Source organism: Lepidochelys kempii, chromosome 9 (genome assembly GCF_965140285.1).
Source record: "Lepidochelys kempii isolate rLepKem1 chromosome 9, rLepKem1.hap1, whole genome shotgun sequence".
Lineage (NCBI taxonomy): Eukaryota > Metazoa > Chordata > Testudines > Cheloniidae > Lepidochelys > Lepidochelys kempii.
The window spans coordinates 16753430-16770355 of NC_136388.1; the positions used below are offsets into that span (position 1 = coordinate 16753430).

General features: G+C 40.7%; 1 protein-coding gene across 1 annotated transcript; it reads right to left on the bottom strand.

Moving 5' to 3' along the window:
- Positions 1-712: 712 nt before the first annotated feature.
- CLDN11 (claudin 11) lies at positions 713-16707 on the bottom strand. Its single transcript, XM_073358751.2, has 3 exons — positions 16274-16707; positions 13165-13329; positions 713-2058 (listed from the first exon to the last, which is right to left on the bottom strand). The coding sequence occupies exons 1-3, from the start codon at positions 16497-16499 to the stop codon at positions 1826-1828; spliced, it is 624 nt and encodes a 207-aa protein (XP_073214852.1). The 5' UTR covers positions 16500-16707; the 3' UTR covers positions 713-1825.
- Between the last annotated feature and the right edge of the window lie 219 nt (positions 16708-16926).

Genomic DNA, 16926 nt, shown 5'->3' on the forward strand with positions numbered 1-16926 from the left:
TAACCTAAATTAAAAGCAGAGTTGCCATGTCTTCACTACCATTTTAACGCAAGGTAGGTAATTTGAGTGAAGTACACACTACTGCATTTGCTAACATCAGAGCTATTCCCTTTTCTCGTTCCAAGATCTACACAGTTTTTGAATTGATTCAACTATTTCAGATAACGATGTGATTTAACAATATAGTTAAATCAGTTCAGCCTCCAGCGAGGATGCAATTAGAGCTTAATCCTGCACCATTTAAATCAATGAGAGCTATAACATTGACTTCTACGGGCCCAAGTTCATGCCCTTACTCTGTTCTAAATGTGCTTCTACTGGTATAGCTTTTAAACGATACCCGTATAAGCACTTTTATAATGGTATAACTATGTCCACATTAGTGTGTTGTATCACCTTAACAATACTGATTTCTACGTTTTCCAGACATACAAAAGATTATTGATAATTATGCTGACTCAAGCTATCATTTGGAATGTTAATGCAAGGAATGAATGGTACTATAAATAAATACCCCCTGCACAGGGAGTCTGACACTTTGATCATTATAACACAGCATCAGAACAATACTGAGCAGTACAGACCAACTACAGAGTAGAATTACTCTCCCTGAATCACGAAGAAAATCCTTCAGAATCACTGGGAAAACTGAATAAAAACATAACAGGGAATAGATATTTGCAGACACACAGGGAGGAAGAAAAAGCCAGTGTTTGCACATACTTTTTTGTTTATTGTACAATATTTCATTTAAAGTACAAAGGCATCATCAGTATTCACTGGAATTTACTGTATTTGTAACGGGTACATTATACTGCGTGTTAAAAAAACTTCCATTTTAAGGATGCAAGTCAGAACACAAATTAATTGGAATAAAGAAAAGAATGTTTTTTTTAAAAAATCAATGTAAAAATACATTTTTTTAGTAACCGATCTGTACAAAAAAAACATGGATAGTGGGGATTAGAGCCCCCTCATGTCATTTAAAGCTATATACAAATGCACCATTTACCTTGTAATTCGAACCTTTGGGCTTCATTTCCTTCATACTGATGAATTTAGAAAAACATTGTTACTAAAATGATCAAATTCCAAAAGAAGTATTTACAGAGAAAGGCAAACAACCTTCCCTCCACCCCCAATCTTACAAAAGAGAAACATCTGTGTGCCTGGAATGCACAGAGTCTCTCCCTGTCCCTGCCGTTTCCATCCTAACTTTGCCAAAGGAGTGACCTTGAGTGGGGGAGAAGTCTATGGTAATGCATTCAGAGAAGCTATCAGAGTCACTTTAACAGTGGGAAAGTGTCTCTTCCACACTCCCATAATCATGGGAGCTGGAGAAAAAGAATAACTAAACAACCACCAGCTAACGTGGAACTACCAAGAGCATCATGAATGCAAGAGGTTAGGGTGGATAATCAGCAAGAAATAAATGGGGCATGGCCTGGTCTGATTTGCTAGAAGTGTCTTTTAAGGCAAAAGTGGGGGTTTCATACTTTAAAATATCAGGCACTCATGATGTGTTTTTTTTTAAATCCTCCACTGTGGAGCTTGGCAATGGTGTGTAACAGTACAAACAAACCCAAAGCACCCAAGTCCACCAGTAAAAGCATAAAGAAAAGGAGTACTTGTGGCACCTTAGAGACTAACCAATTTATTTGAGCATAAGCTTTCGTGAGCTACAGCTTATGCTCAAATAAATTGGTTAGTCTCTAAGGTGCCACAAGTCCTCCTTTTCTTTTTGCGAATACAGACTAACATGGCTGTTACTCTGAAACCAGTAAAAGCATGTGATGATGAAGGCTCTGGGGAGTCTCATGGTTGCTTATACATGAGCACTCTTAGCATGGGTAGGAGAGCTGGATCCCGATGCGTAGTAGAAACGGTTTTCACCAAACGACTGAGCATCTCCTGAGCAACAGACGATGACGCAGCCACCAAAGAGGCAAAGGGCAGATCCAATCCAGCCTGTGTAAAGGGAGTATCCAAAACTCACAATTGTGGTCTCACGGTGAGCAGACACAGGGAACCAGATAGTAGCAACGATACCACACAATGCTGGGGAGACATTAAAAACAACAGTAACTGCAGCACATCAATCCAATCCAATCATAGATGTAGTCATGTGAGCTACGTTAAATAAATGTGAGGCACAGGCTTCTGCTGCTAGCCTGATCACAAGACAGACTGAGCAAATGCAATTCCCACCAAAGTCAATAAAAATTGCAAGCTACTTAGCACCTCAAGAACTGGGTCTTGATCCTGCATGGCACCTCCTGGGAGACAGCAAGTGCCCTTAAGCTCCCACTGACATGACTGCCCTTCCAGGAGGGCAATGGGCACCTCAACGCAAATTTGGAAGGATTCTGTTTTCAATCCTTTAGGAACCTGGCAGATCACAGTAGCTTTTATTGCTGGAGACCTTGAACCATTGGCACATTTTTACAGGACACTTAAGACCTCAGGGTCACTCACCATTGTTTAACAATCAACATTCAGTGAATGTCAAGATGTGCAACAGATTCAGGAATAAACTTACAGATCACAATATTTCACAATATTCACTTCTTAATATTTCGGTTTTAGGCAGGATGGGATAGCAAATTCCTTTTCAGGTCCTCACTCTCTCTTCCTCTCAGTTCATGCTGCTTCTATTTTCATGGTTAACAATGAAATTCATGTTTCAGAGTAGCAGCCGTGTTAGTCTGTATCCGCAAAAAGAACAGGAGTACTTGTGGCACCTTAGAGAATAAATTTCTTGGTCTGTAAGGTGCCACAAGTACTAATGAAATTCAGGTTATGATGCAGTTTTGAGGGGGTGGGGAGGAGGAGAAAAATTACCAATATTTATCAGTTCAAATTTAACCCTTTCAAGCCTATCTACAAACCATTCAGTGTTACTAATGAAAGTCACTTGCCAGTAAGTTTAAAAGCACAATAACAGAGGAAGAAACAGTGGGTATGAAATCCTGACCCCACAGAAGTCAATGACTTCTGACTTCAATGACTTCTTGCAGTTGACTCCAATAACCCTAAAGATAAGCAGTGAACTACCCATTCTTCCAAGTTAACTTTTGGGTTGGCGAGGGCAGGGGAGAGTGGGTATACTTTGAATGGCTTTGAGGCCTTACTTTGTTGCTTTTAGTGCCGAAGAAAACAAATAAAGGCACTGGCATCTGACTGGTAAAATGGCTTCAAAATTCATAATATCAACAGACAATCCAACCAGAACTCAATATAGCAAAACACTTGCAGCCGGACTCTCATTGCCCAGCAGCTCATGTAGTCATTTACACCAGAGCAAAGTGCTACCAGATCAGAACACCACCCACTTTACACGGATGTAAATGAATACACAACATGCAGGGCTACAGACAATCCCAACCCTAGTGTCTCCACAGATTTGACAACACTACTGACATAAAAACCATCCTCCCAAAATACAGCCAGTTGGGTGAGGCACATGAAGCTATGAATTATGCAGGGAGTTTCCAATTGGTGAGGATCATCGCTAGTAAATAAGTATCATTTTCTAAACTATTATCCATATCAACAAATAAAGAATAACTACCCTGAATATTTTACAGTTAGTGCACATAGAATACATTTGTGCATAGACTCCGTGGGCTATTGACAAAGTAGGCAAATTAATTCTCCCTCTGCTTCCCTCCATTTATATACCCCACGCTAAGGCTATATTTAAGATTTTAAAGATCACCCTCAATAGTTCAGTTACTTTCCAAGGTCTAGCTTCCAATGAAGTCCATGGAAAAACTCCCATTGACTTCAGTGAGAGCAGGATCACATAGAATGCAAAATGACACGATTGTGATATAAACAGATGTTAAAAATCATTCCTACCGATTCGAAAAGAAGCTAAATGTGCCCTTTTCATAAACACATCACAGAAGTTAGAGTATGCGGATACTTCATAGTCCTTTTATATTGCACAGTAGAAGGAATATTTTGCACTTGCATAACAGAGACCAGAGTCTTGCCCTGTCTGTGTATTAAATGTGTGGAGTTTAGATATGACAGGCGTAACCTATTTTCCCTTGAGAAAACAGTAGCATGCCCTCTCTCCCCCCCGACTTTGTCCTTCAGGCCCACTGTGGGTTCTCATGAACCTTATCTTCAGTATTTGAACTGAGTAACCTGCAGAAGGGGTGGGAACCTGAACGTGGGAGGATAAAAGCCTTACAGGAGAGATCTGAGCAGAGTGGAAGAGAGAAAGTAGGAATATCCTCACAGGCATTTAAAGGACACCAAAAAGACACTTGCCATTTGGTGCAATCTGATGCATTCCAAAGGCAACATAATTAGAACTGGAAGGATTAGGTATTTATCAATAAATGTCAATTTCACCATAAATACACAAATTGAGGAAAAGTAAGAAAAACACTGCTTGAGAACATATTAGAGTTTGATTTAAGGATATTTACTTTGTATATTTCGATCTGATGTTGACAGTTTGTGTTTTAACAGTTATAAAGCTTTAACTTTTTGAATCTCAAGTTCTATTGCTATTAAATAATTATTGGTTTCAGAGTAGCAGCCGTGTTAGTCTGTATTCGCAAAAAGAAAAGGAGTACTTGTGGCACCTTAGAGACTAACAAATTTATTTGAGCATAAGCTTTTGTGAGCTACTGCTCACTTCATATTGTCTGACCACACATTGTCTGAGCCTCCCATAATTTCCTGCAACTGTGAACATTTAAATAAATAAAAATTGAAAAATGCTTAAAACACATCATTTTTCAGCTACTGGGAAAATTTAAATAGAAAAGAATGTTTAAAAATAAACATTGATATATCCATTAAAATGATTTAAAATAAAAATTAAATTCTGCAAAGCCTAAGTATAGTTATGGCCCAAGGATAAAAGTCATCCCTGGAATGGATGATTTGAAGGTATTCAGAAATAAGGAAAATTCCATAGGAGGGCAGAGAAAACACATCTCCAGTTCAAACATAAAAGCAATATCTATTGGCAAGCAAGTAAAATGTATGTGTCAGATCTTCAGCTGAAATAAATCAACATAGCTCCACTGATTTATGAGCCAAATTCTCAGCTGGTGTAAATCCATATAACTTAACTGACTTCAGTTCACATGAAAACTATATGCCTCCGACCCATAAGAAAATAACCCTAACAAAACTCTCGCCTTTTATTCCTATTCCTTAATTATAAGCTATGTAGGTTAGGCCTGATTCTTTTCTTGTTTGTATCAGGAGCAATTTCAGGGAAGTCAATCGAGTCACCCCAGAGTAAGTGAGCAGAGACTCAGGCCCCTTTCTCATTATAATACTCCTCCTTGAAAGGTCCCACATGGACAGGAATATATGCATTTCGGAAGTGCCTCACCAATCAGGGCACCATATAACATAACATAATATAATATAGGCAAATTAAGAACACTCTCAGAAAAATTAGTATCAGCAACAAGAAGGAATCAGCTGCAAGGGAAAAAGTCCAAAAAAGGAATGGAGATGGGAAAGGTAGAAGGAGAGATGGACAACAATATTCAGGTTAAAAAATAGCATAAGGGGGAAAAAGCTCAGACTTTTTTTTTTAAGGGGTCAGAGAAAGGGGAGACAGATTTTAACTGTGGAGCAAATTCCACTTCCCTGTGGGAGAAGAGCTATAGAATTTAGTAGGGACAGAACCAACAGGGGTCTACAGAAGTTACTCTAAAAACCTATAGAATTAAACAGAAAATTAGATCCTTTTTCTGGGCTTTTGAACTATCCAGTAGGATTCTATAACAAGGATTGAAATCTATTACATTCTACTGCATGGTCAAAAAAATCTACTCCAAAGGGGTTTTTTAAAATTAAATTCTATAGAACTTCTTCATAAAGTTGCAGGAATGGTACAATGGCTTTCCAGTCTACAGCGTGATTGTGATGCTATGAAGCAGTTGGCGTGTGAACACAGATGTCCCTAGGTTATAGAGGAAGTTTCACATACAGCCAGAAGCCACACCCTTAAGGGCATTAAAAGCCAGAAGTGACCAACTGAAAAACAATGCAGCACTTTATAGGCAACCAGGGTCAAAAAATACCATTTGGCATAATATGATCATGGCTGCTGAAAGCAGTGAGAAAACATGCCCCTGTATTCTGAACATGCTCATTGCTATATGAGTTCATAATAATCACCCTCACTAAGGGTCTATCATTGATCCTGCAAACACTGAGTGCTCTTAACACCCATTGAAGGCAATAGGAGTTGATGATACTAGGCACTCTCAGGATTGGGCCCTAAAACAACAATTCTTTATGGCTCATACATCTGAGAAGAATCAATCTGCCCATGTTTTATTTCCTGCAAGAGCAAGCTGTGCTGGACTCCGTCCTTGTGGCTATCAGGGAATCAGAGCGAAACAATAACAAGACTATGGCAGAGTTACAGATTTCCACCAACCGTGTTAAAAGATATCTTGAGGTTGTGTCAAAAATTAAAGTTGCAAGGGGAAAGATGTGGGGAAAGAAAAAGGAAAACTGTTTGGTTAAAGCAGAGAACTAGTGAGAGACTCTGTCCAGGAAAGCAGAGATTGCAACCCCAATGGCTGCCGTTATTATTAGAGAAAATATTTGTTTATGGAAAAGAGAGGAACATTTGAAGAATGCTAATAAAGCCAATAATAATTTTGAGCCTCCCGAAAGAGAAAGACCAAGGGGATTTTAAAGGATATTTGGGGGGGTGGGGAGGATTTGAATTTGTCCTGCATGTAGGTCAGCTTTATCTGATTCTTACAAACAAGAAAATCCATGAGCTTCTAATGTTTTCAAACATGAATGTATCAACTGAGAATCTGCAAAGCCATCTGATGGCTCATGTAAAAAGCTTCTTTGTTGCCCACAAAGGGTACAATCATCTTTTCTTTTCTGTCGGCACTGGGTAAAAAAAATATATTTATGTCCATAGACTGTAAGAGCCTTATCCTTCCAGACCTCTCCCCCACAACACAGGACAGAAGAAAACACTTGCTCTGATATGAGAAGAGCTCTCAGGGTCATTGAAACAATAACATCTCTTGTATATGTGGATAAACTATGTGTAAACCACCTTATTTTGATGTTGACAATGTTGGGAAACTCTGCGCAACACAAGCCAATCAAAGACACTCTATGGGTCAGTTTCACCTCCCCACATTTGGTTGTCACCAGCTGCCACCAGTTCTAAATGAGTCTGTTGATCCTGATGAGGGATGTGTTCAAACTCTGCTGGATTCCCAATACTTTGCATGGGTAACGTTTCAATGTAAATCCCCCCAAAAATATTGGGAAAGAACATGCCACAATTTCAATATTTCTACAAGTCAGCGGGTTCTGATTTTACTCTGGAAGTGACAGAGTAGGATTCAAGAAAACTTGCTTTGTATAGCAATGGAAGGAAAAAGCAGGAGTTTTTGTAGGTAATTTTTAGGCAGGATTAAGGGTTTAGTGAAATAGGTTTCCCTACAAGCTGTCTGAATATAAACTGCCCCTACTTCTCTTTTTCTGCTAATACTGCCTAGGATTTTTACTAAGCCAGCCCATGACCTCTCACAAATGAGACTGGGCGTTGACATGCCATACATTTATACTTGCTCCATCATACTACTATAAATTCATATTGTCATGTCCTCCACACTAAATCCCAACCATGCCATTAATGTGTCGATTGGCCATGTGCTTGCAGGGGTTCAGACCACTGCACTGAAACTCTTAATCTTCTGCATTATAAACTTAGTTTAATTGGGTGGTACATTCACCTAAATAGGGAGCATAAAAGGGGATTGGGGGCTGGTGTGGAGGATAGAGTAGTGTGAATCTAGCTTGACATACTGTCAAGGGGAGTGAGTCCCCACTATCTGCTTTACTATAAAAGCATTGGAAAGTATCCGCAGAAGAAGTAAGTAAAGACAGTGTATATTAAGACAGTGTTACACTTAGGGAGAGAGAATGTCACTGCACATGGAAATTTCCCTGAAATCTGCCTCAATGTCTCCTGTTCTCTCCTATTCAGTGTTATCCAGAGCGAGTTTCTATGATCCTCATTCTACCCAAATAGCAGCTTCCCAATTCTTTAATAGAATGTTGGGGTTTCTTTTTATATTAAACATTTCTTTTAAAACAAAATGAAATGATTCTGGATTCCCAAAGGGGAAACAATCTGGAGTTTTCCTTTAGAGTGTGTGAGGATTAGCAGAAATTTGAGATTAAAAAATAAAAGGCAATCTTTCCTTCTTGACTGCCATAATTTTATTTTAAATGTGACTTTATAACATTCAAAACTATCAGACTTCCAAGAATGGGGCTATTATGAGAGAACTGGCTGACCCCAATTTAATCTTTTACAGACTTTCCATTATTCAATGTATAAAATAACCAATGCGGTTTCCAGTTATCTTAATTTTCAAAATCAGAATAGTAGGTATTTGGTTTTTTTTCACCATCCTTTATTTCAGACCCCACCCAATCTACACTAGGAAATTGACCTTTTGTTATCAGCAATGGATCCCCATAAAACAAGTACCAACAGTTTGGCTGCTAATCTGTTTTTTCTTCCATCAACACTAGCAGTTGAACTGTTTTCAGCACTGAATCAGAGGGAACCACTTCTGACAGCTGTTTGCAGCAACAGATCGATTCCCTAGTACAGACGGGATTAAAGCAGACATAAAAATATACATCAGCACAAAAGATAGAGTGGTGTGCACATGTACAATTGTTCTTACTTCAGCCTTGCTATTTTCAGTGGACATTAAATCAATGGAATATCTGAGCCCACTATTTTCCTGGCAAGTTTTCAGTCGTTATTTTAAATTCCATAATGTGTAACACGACCTCTGTTTTTCTTTTTAACGATTTCAGTGCTAAACGCACATCAATTTCTTAAATTAATAGGGATATTTACAGTGTTGGCAACTCTTGTGATTTCTGCTCAAATTTCACCAAATTTGGTATTATTCTTAAAGCCTTTCTTCCAGGAGTCATGTGACTAAGTGAGATATTTTCAGCCTTCATTTAAGAAAAAAGCAAGTTTTTAGTCCTCATGGTTGTTCAAAAAAGCTTGAATCCTAGAATCTCAGGGTTGGACGGGACCTCAGGAGGTCATCTAGTCCAACCCCCTGCTCAAAGCAGGACCAATCCGCAAATTTTGCCCCAGATCCCTAAATGGCCCCCTCAAGGATTGAATTCACAACCCTGGGTTTAGCAGGCCCATGCTCAAACCACCAAGCTATCCCTGCCCCCGTACTGAAAACGCGAACCACAAAATCCGACAGCAAATAAAAACAACCATTTTAACTCAATCTCATGATTTTTGGAGCCTGACTCATGACTGTTGAATGCTATGGGCTGGCAACACAATATTTGTTTTCCAGAGGACAAATCATTAAGCTGCAGTGGTACTAAAGTCATGTACTTGTGTCCAGTATTCACATTCCAAGGACACCACACCTGGCCAAATTTGACCGAGAAAATGTAGGTGGTGTAAAAATTTATTTTAAAAAGCTTATGATGCATTTGTGATTTTTGTAATCTAACTGAAACAGTTTTATTTTAAACATTTCCCTGCAATGCCCACACAATTTAAACACTGCAGCACTGGGCTACTGCAGGAGAGCCTGAAAGTGATTTGAAACTGATTAGAATAAAAAGCAAAACTGACTACAGTAATATATTTTCATTGATGGAACTGAGTGAAATGCACAGAGTAAGCAACGTTGTAGTGGAAGGTGCTACACTAGGGCCAAAGGGGTTAGAGCAGACAACATGAGAAAGCAAATATGTTCGGTTTTAATCCGCCATAGTATTATTGGTAACATGGGTTAGGAAATTTGTTTATTTTTATTTATACAGCACCAAACATCTGCTAGGCACTTCAGGGCTTGATCCTCCTGAACACACTCCACTCCCATTGACATGGGTAGTCAACACCTTGCAGGACTGAGCCCTTACAGACAGTGGGACTGATTCTGATCTCATGTACACGAGTGTGTATAAGGAGTTATTCCATTGGTCGCAATGGAGAAAAATCAGTGAGCGATCAGAATCATGCCTAAGGAGTATTAACTGGTCCATGTCATTTTAACATTAACACTTTCTTTTCTCAAAGGAGTTGCCAGGTTGGAAACATACAGTATGTCTACACTGCAGCTGGGAGTGTACGTCCCAGACAGGGTAGATAACACATGCGAGTTCAGCTCAAGCTAGCATGCTTAAAAATGGCAGTGTGGACAATGCAGCACAGGAGCTAGTCCGTGCTATTGCCCATGCTGCAAAATCCACACTGTTATTGTTGGTGCGCTAGCTCAAGCAGAATTAGTCTGTGTCTGTCTACCCTGGCTGGCAGCACCCAATGAGAAAGTAACTGAAATCTCGAGAAGAAAAGAATTATGAGCCAGACCCTTTTTCATCATCTGCAGCTCCAGAGGGTCCTGATGCAGGCACAGGATTTCTGGAACCTCCTAATTCACATCCAGCTCTGCTTGGTCTCCTGTGTCCCAATGAGAGTGAGGCTAAATTTTTCAACCTAAACTTTTTTAGGTGAAAAATGCAGACTGGTGACACTGAAATATTTCACAAATTTGTGTCAATTTGGCCAAATTGTTTTGGTCAAAAAAAAATCTATAAAAATGGAAATGTTTTGGTTTTAGCATTTTCAAAATGAACTGTTTTGATTTTTCAATACAAAATGACTTTTTGTTTTGAGATTTTCCTTGAATTTATTTTTTTAAATCTAAAAACATTAGAAAATGTTCAAAAGCTAAACAAAACATTTTGTTTCAGGTCAAGGAACCATCTGCTTGACCCCAAACAAATTTTTGTGCTGACTATTTGGAATTGGTGGTGAACTGAAAGATCCATTATTCAGACCTCTTTTGTCCCAATTTTATGGTGGGGCTAGCGGATCCATCTCTACTCAGATCCGCCAACCACTGCACCCCACAGAGCTGGGACACACAAGCCAGGACTATTTCCCCCCTCTTATTTCTCCCCTCCACCAGGATCCCCCTCTGCCAAGGTTGGCTATTTTGGTGCTCAAGGTTTTAGACTGTGGTCAGTGATGAGTTCACACATTACATTAGCCCTCTATTTTGACTGCCTACTATAGGGATGGTCTGGCAAACCTGCAAACCCACACAGGGCCTATATATCTGATTTTAGGGACATCATTTGTGACAATATCCTTTTAAAATCCAGATGCACTGCTACAGGCCCTAGCATCACAGGCATGGAATCAGTCTCAGGATTTGTGCTGGAAATGGCCCACCTTTATTATCATACACATTGTAAGGAGAGTGATCACTTTAGATAAGCTATTACCAGCAGGAGAGTGGGGTGGGAGGAGGTATTGTTTCATGGTTTCTGTGTATATAATGTCTTCTGCAGTTTCCACAGTATGTATCCGATGAAGTGAGCTGTAGCTCATGAAAGTTTATGCTCAAATAAATTGGTTAGTCTCTAAGGTGCCACAAGTCCTCCTTTTCTGTTTGCGAATACAGACTAACACGGCTGTTACTCTGAAACCAGTATACATTACAGTATTATCCTCTGACCAGTGAGCCTGTTAAATGAGTCTGGGGACTCAGCCCAGTTCCCAGTGCACCACACAGGGGCAAAACCTACCATCATACTCTTGTTGGAATGGTCAGGAGAGAGCCCAAGGACTGAGCAGGCATGAAGACTCAGTCTAGTTATGGAAGGGATTCCCTTCAGCTCAGAGATGAGAGGAGCTGCCCCTCTTCCAAGGACTTCAAAAGGACTTCTCCAGGATGTTCTTCAAAAACATTAAGTCACATGGTGTTTTTATAGGTGTTTAGTGCTTAGTTGCTGGAACTATTTGCAGAATGAACAGCAAATTAAAGGCTAAACTCATAACTGGGGGTGAGGGGAGGGGACGGGGGAGACTGGAGCTGTTCTGCTGTGCTCACTCCTCTTTAACTGACTAACCCTTGTGCTCCAATCCCCAGCCCTGGCATGTGCTGCAGCCGCTCATCCGTTCCCAAGCCCCAGCACTGACTACCTCTGCACCCAGTGTTCACTTTAACAAAATAAAAAAACCAACAACTGCATGATGTCAGTGCTGGCTGCCACGCTGAGAAAGCCAAGGACGAGGCAGAGCTTGCACAAAGAGGCCACTTTCCCTCGCCCCTCCTCCCCTGCTAAACAAACTGATAAAAACAAGACACCAAGGCTGTTGTCGAGATGACGAGGCCTCAAGAATACACAGGTGTTACACTTGGGACAATGAGCTTCACAGTCTGATTCTGGTCAAAACAATCTCCCACTCAGTTACGGAGAAAGGGAAGAAATTGTGAGAGTAACTCAGAGTCAAGGGGGAAAGGGCAAGACTGACGGGCCACATAGGGAAGAACTGCTGACGGTATGCGGGCATATGTCCTTGCCCTCAACTTTATACCCTGTCCTGTTATTGAAGCCAGTATGCCTGCAAGACTTGTACCTTCTTAATCCTGCTTTCCTCACCCTTACACTCAACTTATTTTTATGTGATTCCACCTGTGACACTTCACAGGCACAGAGCTAAGACGAGAATTTGGGGGCTAATCTTTTTCTCTAGGCAACTTTGGGGCAATGGGCAGGGGCGCTGTAACAATTTTTTATGGTGGGGGTACTGATGATGTAAACCATGCGTTTGTTATTACTACTTGAAGCCGGGGATGCAGCAGCACCGCCAGTTCCAGCACCCTTGGCAATGGGAATCTAATTCATGTTCCCGCTCTCCCCTGCCTTACCCCGCAAACATAGTAACACTACTGCAGGCTAGCTAGCCAAATCAATCACCCATGGGCAGCTGTGTGTCTGTCACTACTGATCACCCTACTGCAGACTCGTGCTGGGTGCTTTACTTGGAGCAAGATGCCAAAGGACTCCCTAAGACAATACACAGTAGGGTTTAGAAACCCTTCTCCTCCCCCCGCCATCATTCATTGCTTCTTTTATTTGTTCTCCTCCTCATGTTTATGCATTTGTTTTCTCCAACAGACTACGTAGTTAGTCCACTTGTCCAGGCTGTGGTTAGGCCAAGCCCAGACAGCCATGTCTTCTGAGCGATGGATCAGGTAATCTCCTGCCTACTCAGTTTGTACAGCATGTTATCCTTAAATCAAAAGACGGGAAGTATGTCCAGTGGCCAGATGTGCACCTTACCCAAGAGAATGAGCAGGACTCCTCCCAGCTGGGAACGCCGGTACTTGGCAGCTCCAGGTTCATGACCCATCCGAATACAGGGTAGAACAGTCAGCAGCAAGAAAACAGCAGGGAGGCCCAGCACTGTGGCAGCAATCATCAGTGCTCGGCATGCCTGGACATAGCCTGTTGACAAGGAAAGGAAGCAGAGTCTTGATTAATAAACAAAAACAACAGGAGGAGATATTCAGCCAAACACTCCTATATTACTAACTACCTAAGCACCAAGAAGCTATGGAGCTGGGGAGCAGAGGAGAGGACAGCAAGGGAAGAATTTGGCTTGGGAGGAATTTTCCTAGGTTCCCAATCCTTAACACAGAAATGAACCTGGTTAACAGCGGAAATTTAAAATGGAAGTTCTCAGACAGTGGTCCATGGTCCACACCACAAAGCCCATCCTGGTGGTCTGCAAAATGAGAGCAATCTGGGTCATTTACATTCTTATAACTCAGGGATATAAAACCACCCCGACACAGCTGAGATATGGGACAAAACCCAATCGATCCTGAAGGGAGCATAAAGTAAGGAAATGATCAACTCTGTAACATCAATCTTCTTTCTCATAACCCTATGGTAGCCTCTCCTAGGAGGTATCTAGGGGGATTAGACTTCCAGCAGTGAGGACGGGCAATACCCAGCTGACCCATGGCACTGACCCCCCACCAAATCAATGGAACTTCAGTAGATACCTCCACTCTGTACTTCATTGTGTAATATTCCAGTGCTGTTGAAGCCCCACACACAGTGGAGGCAAATTTCCAGAGGCTTTGGTCAGCCAGGCTAGATGGGGGATTGAGAGATGGGCACCAGTTCTAACAAATAGGAAATTCCACGAATCCCTCAGGCCAATATGGACATCACAGGATTCAGGGGTTTAATAGGCTGAACTCCCTGCCACTTCAGCAGGCAGGTAAACCATGTCCTCTACTGAGCTTCTGTTAACCTATGCAACAACAGCTCAACACAAGACAGCAGGAGATCATAGAGCTGGTGACTGTCAGTGTCCCAGGACAAGGCACGTGTCATTTATATTTGTCTGTGAAATGCCATACACTCCTATTATAACTAACAAAGTAATTACATACATAATAATAATGCTAAAATTTGCTTTTGTTAAAAGGGTCACATGTTTGGCTTTGGTACAAAGTTTGTTCCTATTGTTTGGAAGTCTCCTATCTGCTCCGGACACAGTCTTAATGGGATAGGGAGGTTCTAGGGGAAATGCACACATACTCCCAGCTCCCATTCCCATCCTGTCCAACAGAAGGAAATGACAGCACTGCCATAGGAGAGAGGATTCATGAGTTCAGGAACTCTGATGATACCACACAGTATTTCTGCAAACAGTGCCTTGAATCAAGAGTCACAGAATTAATTATCATGCAGATGAGAAACCAGGGTTCAAGCATTTTCCTCTTCTTGGACATGTAGACTCTGTGTACATTTGAACATCTGCTTGAAAACAAACTCTTTAAAAGGTGTATGGTAAACAAGACTGAAAAGCCCGGTGTGGTTTCAGTAGAATCGGTCCCAGTTAAACATACATACGCATTTATTTTAAATCCTTCTAACTCATTCAGTAAGAGGTACTGTGTGGATTTCAGCTATTAGACAAATCAGGATACATTAGTCCCTGATGTATACCCACTGGTATTAAAGAAGTTACTGCAAGAAGTATTTTGGCCTGTGAGATGTTATTTTTGTTGAAGAGGGGCATTGTTTTCTGCTGCTAAAAGATTTATTTACCTATTAATGAAAGTTTAATAGCACAATCTTTCTTTCTTCCAGGCAGGGGTTTTCTCAGTGACTTCTACAGCAGCAAGTATATTGTGGGCAGTGTGGCACTATACTAAAAATAAACAAGAAGGAAAATTTACCAAAAACTAAGGCACAGGAAAAAAAACAGAAATATGAGCGGAGTCTAATTAGTTACTATGGTAGTGGACACTGCAAGAAACCCTGTGATCAGCCAAATTTAGTGCTCTGCAACACTGACTGACAATATCTGAAACAAATCCAGGGCTTTTCCACCTTCACTGAAACTCACTTCAGAGCACCTTGTAAAAATGTGAATAAAGAAAAACAATTCACTGAAAAGTGGCTGGCAGACCTCCTCCTACCCCTCCTGAATTGCAGGGAGGAGGCCAAAGGCACAGAACAATAAAAAAGTGTTACAAAACTGACGGTCATGGAAATGGATAATGCTACCAGCTAGCTAAACTATTTACAGGTGCCAAGATTGCACAAAGAATCCATATGCTAAGGTCCAGAAGTTTGGTTAGTTAGCACAAAAGGACATATTCAAACTTAGTGACGCATCATGTTTAACTTGGACTTTAGTGTGAAACTAGTTTAGCAAATTACACAATTAGCAAATATCAACAATAATTCAATATAGCAAATAGGAATAACTCTATAATTAAAAGTTCTATATTGTATAGTCTTAATAGGAGCAGAAAGCATTTGAATATCAAGACTAAGTCTTCTAAATTAAAATAAACTGTTAATAATCTAGCATTAAAAATTAATTATACTCATCAATATTTTAATACAGTAGATCTATAATATTTGTAAGAGCAGCTTAGTTATTTATTTAAAGAACTTTATTATTATCTGAAGTCAAAGCCTAAAGTTAATAGAAATAATTGTATAATTCAAAACTCTAGGCCATATCCTATTATTATAATGTATTCTTTGTATGGCAGTAGCACCCAGAAGACTCAGTTGTAGACCACAAGAGAGAGAGAGAAAGAATTAGTGTATCAAGAATGATAGCAAATAAGAATAAAAAATAAAATGGATCGACAGTGTAATAAAATAGAATCATACTTAAGACATAATTAAAATATTAGCCATAATCTATCTTTAATATTAGCTGTAAATATAGGATAGTATCAATCTAGTAGAATTTTGAATTCTATGTGTATTATAATTAGTGGGTGAGATACTGCGCTGTTGAAATCAGTTGGAGTTTTGCCATGGTCTCACTCTGGAGCAGGACTTGTCGCAAGAGGAGCAGCACTTCTCCCTTCATCTCTGTACCAAAAGGGAGACAGTGAGGAGCCCATACCTGGCAATATGAGGATGTCCACTAGTGGCTTGCAGTGATAGAGCCCTGTTGCCATGACACAATCTGCCCACAGCCCTTTGGATCCCAGCTCGTCCATCTTCCTGCAAGTGGTGATGGTGTAGCCACAAGTCACGACCCACTCATTGGTGGCTGTTGCCACGATCACACCAATCCAGCCAACAAAACTAGAGACAAATCCAACTAGGTGCAAGCAGGTGGCAACCATGTTAAGCTGTCAAGCCAGGCAGCTGAAAGGAAAAGCACAAAAAGTAAAGAGTAAAGGAGATGACTGGGCTTTGTAAGCTGGAGCAGCCTTGGTGCTGAACAAAACAAGTGCTGGGACCTGCCCTAAACTGTCAGCAGATAGGACTGGAGTTTGGTGTAAGCAGATCCTGAGTGGTGCTCTAGTGGCAGGGATGCCTCTGATCAGTTCAGCCTCTGGGAGTGGTCAGAACTCCTGCCAGCCCCACTGACAGAGATGGGAGGAGTAACACAGGGAGCCCTATTTCTTCCAGCTAATCAAGAAGGAGCTGAAAGACAAACTAGCCAATCAGAGAGCAGGGAGAAGAGAAGACTTCAGAAGTGTAGACTTACCCCATTTCTATTACCTTGCCTTGGGGTCCTATGTTACTGTCAGAGAACTAAACCCATCA

Excerpts from the sequence above, each read along its gene's own strand:
- CLDN11 (XM_073358751.2), bottom strand. The coding sequence starts at position 16,499 with ATGGTTGCCACCTGCTTGCACCTAGTTGGATTTGTCTCTAGTTTTGTT. Across the intron at positions 13,330-16,273 it reads GGACATCCTCATATTGCCAG|GCTATGTCCAGGCATGCCGA; the intron begins GTATGGGCTCCT and ends CCTTGTCAACAG. Across the intron at positions 2,059-13,164 it reads AGTCCTGCTCATTCTCTTGG|CATTGTGTGGTATCGTTGCT; the intron begins GTAAGGTGCACA and ends ATGTCTCCCCAG.